Here is an 11,579-nt window from a genome sequence, read left to right on the forward strand (position 1 = left end):
GAATAGCACACTGCCACAAATGGGACTTGCAGAAATCACACTGCCAGAAATGACATCTTGCAGGACCAATTAAAAGGTGAGATAATCTCAATGCCAGAAATGGGACTAAATCGTGGGCGCATTGTATGTCCACTTCAAATAGAAGGGAACTTTAAGGGATTTCAAGGGATTTCAAGTGTTCCACTATTTTCGCATAGAGGGAGGAGATAAGCATAAGCATGAGTCAGGATAAGACAAAATAATATATTTCTGCACTTCCATGGCAACAAGAGTGACTGACTGAAATCGGTGGTAGTGGGGTTTTTGTTCGGAGCAAAATTGTTTAATATTTCCTCACCAAACTTGGGACATAGATTGGTTTGGTGGTGTACTGGTGCTTGTCGGTAGTTTGGGAATTCTGAATAAAGTATTTGTTGTGTTCCCATGGCAACTAATTTGACTTTGACTGAAATTGGTGGTTGTGCTCTTTTGCAGAACAGAACCTTAAAACAGTTCACTGTTTCTTCACCAAACTTGGGACATTGATTTGGACAACGAACATATATCATACCTAGCCAGCATCTGAAACACACTTCAAACCCTTTAAAAATCAATACTTTGAAAAAGCCACCAGCTGTCTAATTGAAGGAGCGCTGATCCAGAGCAAATTCTGTGAACTGGTTGTTTCTTTCTTTATTTTTTTCTCCGATGAGTACCTGTATGATATCCCAGAATTCTTGACCAGTTTGTGACCTCATCTGTGCCACCCACATGTGCAATTGATAGTACATGTATACGTACAGACTGATCAACAAAAACAAATCTCTTTCACTCATTAATATTTCCAAACACAAACAAATATTTTTTCACTTCTATGATGAAAACGTTTTGAAGTTTAACCATCTGCCAGTGGCAAAAAATGTGAGCACTGAAAAATAACGAAGTCAATGTTTGTCTTTATATTTTGTCCTATAATCCTAATTAGTTAATTTTCATATTGTATGCATTTTGAAACTTAATAAAAAGCAAACGACCAACTTATACTTTCAGTGAACTTATTACACGACTGTAATATCTTGACATTTTACAGATTGCCAACATGAATCACATTTCACACAAGACCTAAGTGTGACCTATTGTATGTTATTTGATTCATTCCAATTCATGGTGAAAAAAATGATTATGTTGAATGCTACTACAAATGAATAAAACTAAAGAGCAAATATTAAAATTAAAACTGACTAAAGTTATAGCAACAATGTCAGGCAATTACCTTGTTCACAAATGTATCCATCAATATCCACATAAAAGAAAAATATGCCATTCATATGGCAAAGAATCCTGTTCCATGTCATGTGTCTTCTAACAGTTTAATATGCAAAAAAGGGACATATTGTTTCAGTTTTTTCACATTGGTGTATAATCTCATTGGTCACCCAATATACCTCACATCTAAATGCCTGATATCAGCCATTATTTAAAATGGTAATTTAGTTAACCTATAATAAGCAGTCAATGTATTGGTGGTTAATCCTTTGAAGAAAGGATGTCGTTTCACACAGGTACTTTATGACAGGGTGTATTCTGTAATGATTAGTAAATCCCCATACATTAACACTACCTGTTGCCAAAGCAGCTGTGCCAGATAAAAGTAATTTACCATTAGCATGTTATCAGTTAATTATCTGATCAATGCTTGTGTCTCAGCTGATAATTCATCTTGCTGCACTTCCCGCCCATAATATATGACAGGTAATACACTTGTCACATCTGACCTTAATTTATAATGTTCAGAGTTAACTCCAAACACAAGAACTGTCAAATGGGAACCTTTGTCGGGTATGCTGAGTAGTGTTACCACGGTGACCATACCTGTTATAAATTCAGTTTTATTGCAAAATAATGTCTAATCAAAAGAGTATTCTTTCTATAACCATTATATGTTCTTTTTCAAACCTTGGAATGGACGAGTAAAGCATGTTCTACTCAATGAAAACAAAAAAGTTGTCAATGATCTTGATTCATGAAAAGTAGTTCCGTCACCCAATCATATTTCTTCTCTGTTTAGCTCACCAATGAATGTTGAGAATCACTAAAAAGCACATGTGCAATTATCACAAAAATAATCGCCTGTGTATCCTAGCTATTATGGGTAATAAAATGCATTTTCCACGTCAGACCTTGCTATAATGTTAAGTATTTACTCCCGACAGGAGAAATGTCAAGTGGGAACCTTTGTTGGGAAATCTGAGTGGTGTTCCTGGTTATAAATTGACCATCAAGTGAATGATGACAAATAACGTGTATAGGTTCATACTGCAAAAAACAAGGTACAGCAAAGCAAGTAGTAATTGCTGTATTGCATGCAATTTTATTTACCTAAAAAAAAACTTATGGTCCAAGACAGTTTGTAAGATACAAGCGTAACTTATTGTTGCATAAGAAATACACATGAGCATCTGCGGTATACTCAAGTTAAAAACTGTATATATACCTATTTACATAAGTAAATTTTCAGATTTTTCTAGCAATGGCAAGGTTGGGTTATTTAATTTATGGATTCAAATACATCAAATGCGTGCTTTTAATATCAAAGCATAGGTAAAGACATCATATCTTTAAATGACTTAATTAAATATCATGGTGAAAAACACAGAAACTAGATAAACTTGGATCAGTCAATCTACTATCCAGGCATTAGAAAGTCGGAAAACCCTTCTTTGCAGGGATACTTTACTACAATCAGACACAGAACTACCAGGGATATTTTAAAATAACAGGCATCCATCCTTCCTAATGTCCTACTGATTAGGTTGAAGAAATTTTGCCAGTAGACCAGTCCCCATTTCAGTCACGGACAAGTGAGCAGGTACCGGCCAGCTTGCAGCTAGACTTTGTAAAGACAGTTGGCGAGAAACATTAATTACTTGGGATAAGTGCCCCTTTAAATGATATAAAACTTTGCCTTGTAAGATTCTTATATGGCTATCTGTAAATAATCAGGTCTGGACCATACACTCCAGTTATCAACAACATGATTATTGACCTACGTACAATGAGGTGTGTCAACCAAATCAGCAAGCCTGATCATCTGATACTGTTAGTCACCTCTTACACCAAGCATGGGTTGCTGAAGACCAATTCTGACCCATAACATCACAGGTATAGCAGTGTAACTGTTGTGGTACAATACCTGTGGTCTGTTTGGTGTACTTGACGGGAACTGTCGACTGAGGAATCCTGTATATGAATCAGGCAATGTGCTGAGTCCTGAGCGTATGCTTTCCCGATCAATGAAGTCATCATTACTGTCCCTTCGTCTCTGGTAGTCATAAGAGAGTGATGACACAAACTGTCCTCCCTGGTACAGACCAGCTGTCCGTCGTTCATCGTTGCTCTCCCTGGCAATCATTTAGTGATGAACATGTCAAACTGTTTTCTCCAAAAAGCAAGGATGAGAAACAACTGACCATTAAAAATGATTCCAAGCGATAGAAAATGATTCCTGTTTTGGTGTATGTTGTATATGACATATGGCCCATGAAATATATTTGTCTTGTCATCTAATATACTGTTATCTCCCTTGAACATGACACATGTTAATGCACTTAAACATGTAAAAGTACACAGAAAATAATTGATATGCTGGTGAATAGGGACTTCTATCTGAGAGTGTGAGTTCCAAAATCAGATGGGACTCAACTCCACAAAAGTACTAGAATCTGTCCTTTGCTGAAAAAGTGTAATCCTAGGTGTGACATATGTCACATTTTACCACTTTCTAAAGGGTTATCGTACATATTTTCAATGTAGCTATTTTATGCATAATTCACAAAATTAGCTCTGCATTGGAAGTGGAAAAGAATTGTTAGTGGATGCATCAGCCAGTTATTGCATTGGACTGAGAGAAACAGGTGTATGGTCAGACTACAAACTTATCCAGTTATCTGAAGGCCAACCTAAGTAGAGTTACGTGCAGTCTGATGAACCTGTTTAGTAACAATGTAATTATGATATCAAAACCTTGAGAAAAGACACTAATGGCCAAGAATGGGGTACCAACTAAGGTTGTATCTTTAAACATTGATCAAACACACATTTGAAGTGTGGACCACCCCATGAAAATGTGTAAACCTTTAACACATTTAACATTACACAGAGAAAAACAATTGCATGTTAATTCAGAAGTAAAACGTTGCTCATAAATAAGGTATTAAGGTAATATTAAGCATTCTTTGGCTGCTACTCACTGATTAGGATCCACTTCTGATTCAAGCTTGTTTATTTTCTTCAACGTTTTCTCGGTGTCAACTAGTCTCTGCCGTAAATCCTGAACATTTTTCATTAACGTTAAGGATGCCGAGGCATCAGCCATGTTCTTTTTCAGTTTCGTATTGAAGTTTCCAATCTGTCACAAAAACATAACATGCTCCAACTTGATTTTAAATTTTGTTGCAGAAATATGAGAATTTTTGAAAACCTGTTTCCACAGAGGTTCTGAATATACCGAAACGGATAAAACTTTATTTAGTATTTTGTGTTTTATTTTTCACATAATCATTTAAATCTTCATCATGAATGTTCACTAACTGCAGACATCAACAATAAACCGCGCTGGTTTGTTATTGGTTCGCCATGACAGTACCAAGGTGAAGGCCAATGTCAAGGTTGTTCTAGAAAGAAAATCTTTCAAAATTAGTTTATTTTCACAGTAAGAATATCATACACCAAATACAATACTTGTGGCTTATTACATAAACAACCGTTGTTATCTAAGGACATGTCTCGTAATTTCTCATTTCCGCTGCCGGACACCTGTGCGCATGGCAGCCATGTAACTTCCTTTTCTACCGTAACTTCAGCCCCCAGCCGAAGCTATCGGAGTGACGAAGTTTGACTTCGAATATCTCCATCATGGTGAGCCCTAATTCAAATACAAATGTAGTCGTGAATAAACAAACAATAAAGTTATGATCAGTTATGGTAAATTTATTCAGATGCCCCCCAGTAAGTATGATTTTCCCGGATTGAAAAACGAGAGGTCCTGACGTCGTTTCAGTAAGACACATGGCCGTCGTTATGTCAGTGATTGTCTAGATGTGATCCAGCAGTCACATTATGACCCCACGGCCATGGCAATCATATATGCGGTCCAACAGGACCACCTGAGATATGGTTGGGATAAAATGCACCACAAAACATGACTTGAGTGCATGCCCCGGTGTTGGTTCACATTGAGTTCTTAAGCCGCTTTTGGTAGCTACAGATGGAAGACTTTTGTATTTGACATCTTCATTTAAAAACATTTCAGGACATGCATCCAGATCTAGGGAAGTTCAAGTTCTGTTGTACACATATGTTCTCGAGCTACTGCCTAAGGTGTAATTACAGAATATGTTCGGTCGGAAACCTTAGACCTTGCTGAATATGGTTGCACCTATCTCGGGGTTTAGGTGCACCAAGTATCGAATCTGATCGCCCCTCGCGCCAGATAAGCTGCAAACATTCTGTAGGGTCTCCTTGTTTAATATTAGACACTCACTGAGCTTTCTAGAAAGAGGTGTGGCACTGTAGGCATTTTGTCATGAATTTAGTTTGCTTTACATCAGAAGTGGCACGTGAAATATGGAATAAACACTTGAGTGAAATATAGAGAAACAACAGAACATTTAACAGATAACAGAACAAATCACACATGGAATTTACACAGCCTGCTAGATGCATGTAGCCACTGAGCATAATCACAGCACAGTAGGTCTGTACATGTTTTTCTTCTCATTGTTCAGCGTGTTCAGTGACTGATGCCCTAATGTTAGCCCTCTCTTTGTAGTTAGGATGGTTGATGGTTTTCTTTGTAGTTTGGATCACTGATCAAGACTGATTAATTACAGACTGTCATCACGTAGCAGGCAAAATTGCTGAGTATGGCAATAAACAACCAAACCAAAAACATGCATTCAGTATTGTTTGAAGGGGTTGTGGGGAGTAGGGTGTGGCTTTGACTATTCCAGTTAAGTTTGTAGATGCCAGACTTTCCTGTCTTGGAGCTTCAGGACTGAATTCTTCAGTGAGGGCCAGGACAGCTAATGAGGGGAGGGGATTAGATTAATTAGATTGTGACTAGTTGGTGGTAAGCTGATAGTATGAAATAGCTCTGTTCCGAAGTAAGTTTATGACTGTATGTGAATTTTTGACATATTGGCAACAAACCCCCAAAGACCCTGTTTAGTTTTTGCTAGTATGTTTCACATTTGCATTAGAAAAATATGCAATTGAAATCATTTTTAAAGAGCAGCATTCCATGACCAACGAAGTGACACTTATATTTAATTCAGCCATAATGACTAATACATGTTTGGGACTACTTTGAATGACTGTGATGTAAAGATGGCACCATCTCTTACAAAGGATGCTGTGTTGTCTCATTTTAAAAAATACATTGTTTCCTTTATGTCCTGGCTGAAAAAGACTTATTTTCTTTTTGCAGGGGTTCGTAAAAGTTGTAAAAAACAAGGCATACTTCAAGAGATTTCAAGTGAAATTCCGAAGGAGGAGAGGCAAGTTATTTTGTAAATGTTCCTTGAAGCATATTTCTAAGTGAAAAAAAACAAATCACATAAAGGTATTAAGTGTTCTCTTCTGAAGACATTTTTAGCTGTGGTTTTCAATGTGTTTCTTTGTCTTCATATTTGTACCTGAACGAGCTGATCTTACTGAACCAGAAAAACGTTTTACCATACGTAGTGTATTTGGACACGTGGTTAGAATTGCATCTTGCTTGCTTTCCATTTTTTTCTTTAAAATTTGTACATGTTAAAAACTTTGACTTTCATCTCTTTTCTAGAGGGTCGCACTGATTACTATGCTCGTAAACGCTTGATCTTCCAAGAGAAAAACAAGTACAACACCCCCAAGTATCGATTGATTGTCCGTTTCACCAACAAGGACATCATTTGTCAGGTGAGTCTTGGATTTGCACCATCATGTCTTCAAGTCTGTGAATTTATTTTCCAGCTCAAAGTGGTGACTAAATGAAGATAAATGTACAGAATGTTAAGGAGACTGACATGGAATCTTAAGAATTCTTCAAATGACTATGAAACAATATATCAGAGTTTCAAATTACATCATGAGTGATGTAGACCAAATGGGTTATACTGAAGAAACAGGTTCGATTCCACAGGAGTTACCTGTGCTTCCCACTTGGGGTAAGATGCAACTAAAGGGATTGGGTGGTCATGCTAGCTTTCATATGGTTATTGACACGCTCTCATGTGGTTAGTGACATGGTGCTTTCATGTGGTTCACATGCTGCTTTCATGTGGTTGTTGACAGATGTTCTCATGTGGTTATTGACAGGCAGCCTTCATGTGATTATTGATGCACTGCTTTAATGTGCTTATTGACAGGTGCTTTCATTCAACAGGAATACTGCTGAATGAGATGTTCAAGTAATTTCCAAAAAGAAAATGGGCCTTATGTCTCGCTACAACTTAGAGCCTTCATTCCTCTTACAGATAGCGTACGCTCGGATCGAAGGTGACATCATTATTGCGGCTGCATATGCCCATGAGTTACCTAGATACGGCGTCAAGGTCGGGCTGACCAACTATGCGGCTGCATACTGCACTGGACTCCTCCTGGCCAGGAGGGTAAGTACACTCTCAAGGTCCAAGTTAGGTGATGCACACTTACTTTCTGTACTCTTTCAGTCCACACACTATACTTTGCTTTTAGTGTTTTTCTGTGTGGTTATGTTTCTAGATTTGATAGCACCAAAAATACTCCTGAGCTTAGCCGGAGTGGTGGACCTGCATCGTTTCTGACTTGCATGTCAGACAACCACCTTGATAACTTGATTACTGATCAAATCAGGGTTACACATGACTAGCTCATTACTGATAATAATGCAAGCAAATATGTTACTGAAAGAAAACTAAAAGTGAATTCAGACAATAGTTATGTTTGCAAGATGTTTGTTGCTCCCTCTTGGATTTTGCTGTGAAAAATCAAGTTGAGTCATCAATTTAAGGCAACAGATCTCAGATTTCCATGGGACTAGAGTCTATTATCATATTTCTTGAATTGCACAGCTGCTTCAAAAGTTGAAACTTGATTCCATCTACACTGGAGTTGAGGAGGCAAATGGTGAAGAATACTACGTTGAAGATGAGGATGGCAAACCGGGTGCTTTCCGTGCCTACCTTGACATTGGACTTGTTCGTACCACCACTGGTGCCAGGGTGTTTGGAGCTTTGAAGGGAGCTGTTGATGGCGGCATCGATATTCCTCACAGGTTAGTAAGCTGACTGAAGGATATACGAAACTTAGTTTGGAAATGAAAATTCCATAAGTTCGGGACCCGTGAAGGTTCCGGGGTAGAATAGGCCTTCAGCAACCCATGCTTGCCATAAAAGGTGACTATGCTTGTCGTAAGAGGCGACTAACGGGATCGGGTGGTCAGACTAGCTGGCTTGGTTGACACATGACATCGGTTCCCAATTGCACAGATCGATGCTCATGTTGTTGATCACTGGATTGTCTGGTCCAGACTCGATTATTTACAGACCGTCGCCATATAGCTGGAATATTGCTAAGTGCGACGTAAAACTAAACTCGCTCGCTCGCTCGCTCGCTCCATAAGTTCGGTATAATACACACGCCTATTAGGAATTTTGCCCAAGTTCAGATCTTCAAGTATCATGTTTGGTAATGGGACAGGTTTGAAGCCAAGTGGTTAAAGAGTTTGATTCCCGCAGATGTACAATGTTTAGTGTCCCCTGCAGTGATATTGCTAAAATATTGATTAAAGCTGTGTAAACCTTCACTCACTCTCTTGAATTCTATGGAAGTTCTTATCCAGCATTTCCCTCGTTATTCAAGGGATAGAAAAACTGTAGGCCAGGTTGTGGTCAGTATTGTGTTGTGCATCCTTGTTAATCTGTTGCATTAGAGGCATCAGGATTAATCAAATTTACAAGACTTGACTTGTTTGTCCAGCATGAAGAGGTTCCCAGGCTATGACTCTGAGAGCAGTGAGTTCAAGCCGGAGATTCATCGCAATCACATCTTGGGTCTGCACGTTGGAAACTACATGAAACATCTAAAGGAGGAGGATGAAGACCTCTTCAGGAAGCAGTTCTCTCGCTTCATCAAGGAGGGAATTACTCCTGACAATGTAGGTCTTTCTGCATGATAGCATGGGTTCATAGTAGAACATGTCTAGTTTGAGGGGCTGTATGATACCACAGCTTCTTTCAGAGTGATTAAGAAGCTAGCATGATGAAGAGGAGAAATTTGTAAGGATAGGCAACTCATTTCTTAAATTCGATGTAACTTTTCACTGAAGATTTTTCAAACAAGTGGTATACAACTCACACATGGAGATTATATACATGAAGGATAACTGAGTTTATGTACTGGGAGAGGTGGATGTACAGTTTGACATTGATAGTAGCTGTGATCAGAGAATGGCTCTGAAGCCAGGTGGACAGAGGGAAGGGAATGGTTATGCTTGATTGGCCTTGATTAGATGATGGTATGCTGAAAGGATGTAATATCAACTCAGATCAAGGTTATTACATCCCTCCAGCAGGAATTGCATAGCTCAAACGTGGAGTTCTCCTAGTAGATGAAGTTTGCAGTTCTGGACAGGACATGTCATAGTAAATTGTTTTGACTATGTTTTCTACTTCTCTAGATCGAAGGAATGTACAGGAAGGCCCATGCTGCCATCAGGGCAGACCCATCTCCAAAAGCTAAGGTACAGAAGAAAGTTACCAAGAAGAGGTAAGATCATTACTTTTTTTTTATGCCCTTTGTATTTTTTTTTAAAAAAAGCACAACATGTTTATGAAATTTAACTGTTAAAAATGGAACATAAAATTCTAATTGTTCTTGCTGGAACTATTATGTTGGAGTTTAATGTCCACTTGATTGCTGTTATTAAATCTAGTAATGATTTCAATGCCAATTAGGAAAAAAATGAGATGTGTTAAATTTTTATTCTGTAGGTCCTTAGAATTTTCAGTGAGTTGGACATCTGATACTCGCAGGACCCAATGTCTTCTTACCCTTAATATACCAATCATGAACACTGAAATGTCCGTGTATTATTGTTTATTTACTTGAATTTTGTGTTAATTTTTCAAGTGAAATGCAACATATATAAACCAGGCAGGATAGCAGTCCACACTTGTGTTTTTTGTGACAGTAATGTTTCCACTGGTCGTTATATTAAGTTCAGTCATCACATTTGAAACCTGTCAAAGCATGTATTTCATCATTCCCCTGAAAATAAGATAGTACTTCAGCTGCTGATTGGTTTTTGTATTCATCATGTAATATTTGTGACTTTATAATTGTGATTTGTATCCTATTCACCTTTCAGTGGATTTGTTACTGCCCAAATATGTCAGCTGAAATGACCCTGTCAATCAATCTTTTCTTCAGTCTTATCAAACTGTTTTATGTTGCAGGTGGAACAAAGCTAAGATCACTCTTGCTCAACGCAAGGCCCGAGTCAAGCAGAAGAAGGAAGCTTTCATTAAGAAGCTGGAAGCAGAGGCTGACAATTAAAGTCTATACGCGAAATGAACTCTGCAGAGACATTAATAAATTGATGTCTAATAATTTGGTGTTGGAGATTTATTTTCACTACATTGTAATCGTGGCAACAGAGCACTGTTGTATGGTTAATCGAATGGCTGGGCCTTAGAGCCTACTTCAAGTTGCTGAGAATATTTCGTCATGTGGGACATGAAATTTCAGTATGAAAGATAAATGCAACGACACATTAATTTACTTTCCTTATGGAATGTTTGCCAATTGTCAAAATGAAAACATAAATTGAAGTTTAGGCCATTGACTAGAAATTGCTGTTCAGTGAGGTATAGATGAACTTTGAATCAAGGTGAATAGACCTCAAATGAATCTTTTTCAGATTAGCTAGATCCATTTTATTCATGGAAAAATACTTTTTTGAAATTTGTTTTAGGTCAAATTTTGTTTTAGGTCGTATCTGCACAAGGTAATTTGATTGCAAGAGAAATCAATTTATCATTCACATGTTGAAGATATCACCGTTTAATAATTTTACAAAGTTACTGAACATTGTGTAATAACATCGCATGATTCAGTACGTATGACGTCACGATACTAGTACCTGTCACAGTGTTAGACATTGCTTGACTTGCAGAAAGCTGAGTGTTAACTACACTCATTGAATTCTTAAAGAAGTACTTGAAATTGTTTTGCTAATGTTGGGCAAGTGATAAATAAAATGCTAAGCTATGTCCCATGTAACTATTTTGATGAAACGTGTGAATGGTATTGGTATCTTACTCCCTTTCTCTCATTAGATACCAAACCATTTACTCGTTTCATGAATATGAAGTACAAGACATGTTGGCTTCCTGTAAATACTGGTATAAATAATTTCTTGTACTCCAGCCTCTATCACCTGAAGAAGGGGCAAGAAGAAGCCCAGAAAGGTAGTGTTAGACAATAAAAAGAAGTTGTCATCCATATACACACCGCCTTATATTCACAAACTTCTAAATGCCTCTCAAGAATCTCTGTTCTGGCTTTGTTGGCATGAG

General features: G+C 37.8%; 2 protein-coding genes across 2 annotated transcripts in view; one reads left to right on the plus strand and one right to left on the minus strand.

Annotated features, from left to right (window-relative positions):
• LOC137273237 (coiled-coil domain-containing protein 18-like) overlaps positions 1-5,131 on the minus strand; it is a 73,331-nt gene extending 68,200 nt beyond the window's left edge. Inside the window, exons 1-2 of the mRNA XM_067805749.1 lie at positions 4,230-5,131; positions 3,173-3,380 (exon numbers count right to left, since the gene is read on the minus strand). Of these exons, the coding sequence (XP_067661850.1) occupies positions 3,173-3,380; positions 4,230-4,354 (333 nt within the window). The 5' untranslated portion in view covers positions 4,355-5,131. The remainder of the gene's footprint in view (positions 1-3,172; positions 3,381-4,229) is intronic.
• On the plus strand, positions 4,620-10,611 carry LOC137273238 (large ribosomal subunit protein uL18-like). The gene is made up of 8 exons (XM_067805750.1): positions 4,620-4,896; positions 6,467-6,536; positions 6,824-6,939; positions 7,497-7,631; positions 8,073-8,275; positions 8,980-9,157; positions 9,680-9,768; positions 10,458-10,611. Exons 1-8 carry the CDS (start codon positions 4,894-4,896, stop codon positions 10,555-10,557), a joined length of 894 nt encoding a protein of 297 aa, XP_067661851.1. The 5' UTR covers positions 4,620-4,893; the 3' UTR covers positions 10,558-10,611.
• The last annotated feature ends 968 nt before the right edge of the window (positions 10,612-11,579 follow it).

This window comes from Haliotis asinina, chromosome 2 (assembly GCF_037392515.1).
Source record: "Haliotis asinina isolate JCU_RB_2024 chromosome 2, JCU_Hal_asi_v2, whole genome shotgun sequence".
Taxonomy (NCBI): Eukaryota; Metazoa; Mollusca; class Gastropoda; order Lepetellida; family Haliotidae; genus Haliotis; species Haliotis asinina.

What these genes read in the sequence shown, in the direction of transcription:
- LOC137273238 (XM_067805750.1), top strand. An exon ending in GACTCCTCCTGGCCAGGAGG is followed by an intron (nt 7,632 to 8,072) that starts GTAAGTACACTC and finishes TGAATTGCACAG; the next exon opens with CTGCTTCAAAAGTTGAAACT. An exon ending in AAGAAAGTTACCAAGAAGAG is followed by an intron (nt 9,769 to 10,457) that starts GTAAGATCATTA and finishes TTTATGTTGCAG; the next exon opens with GTGGAACAAAGCTAAGATCA.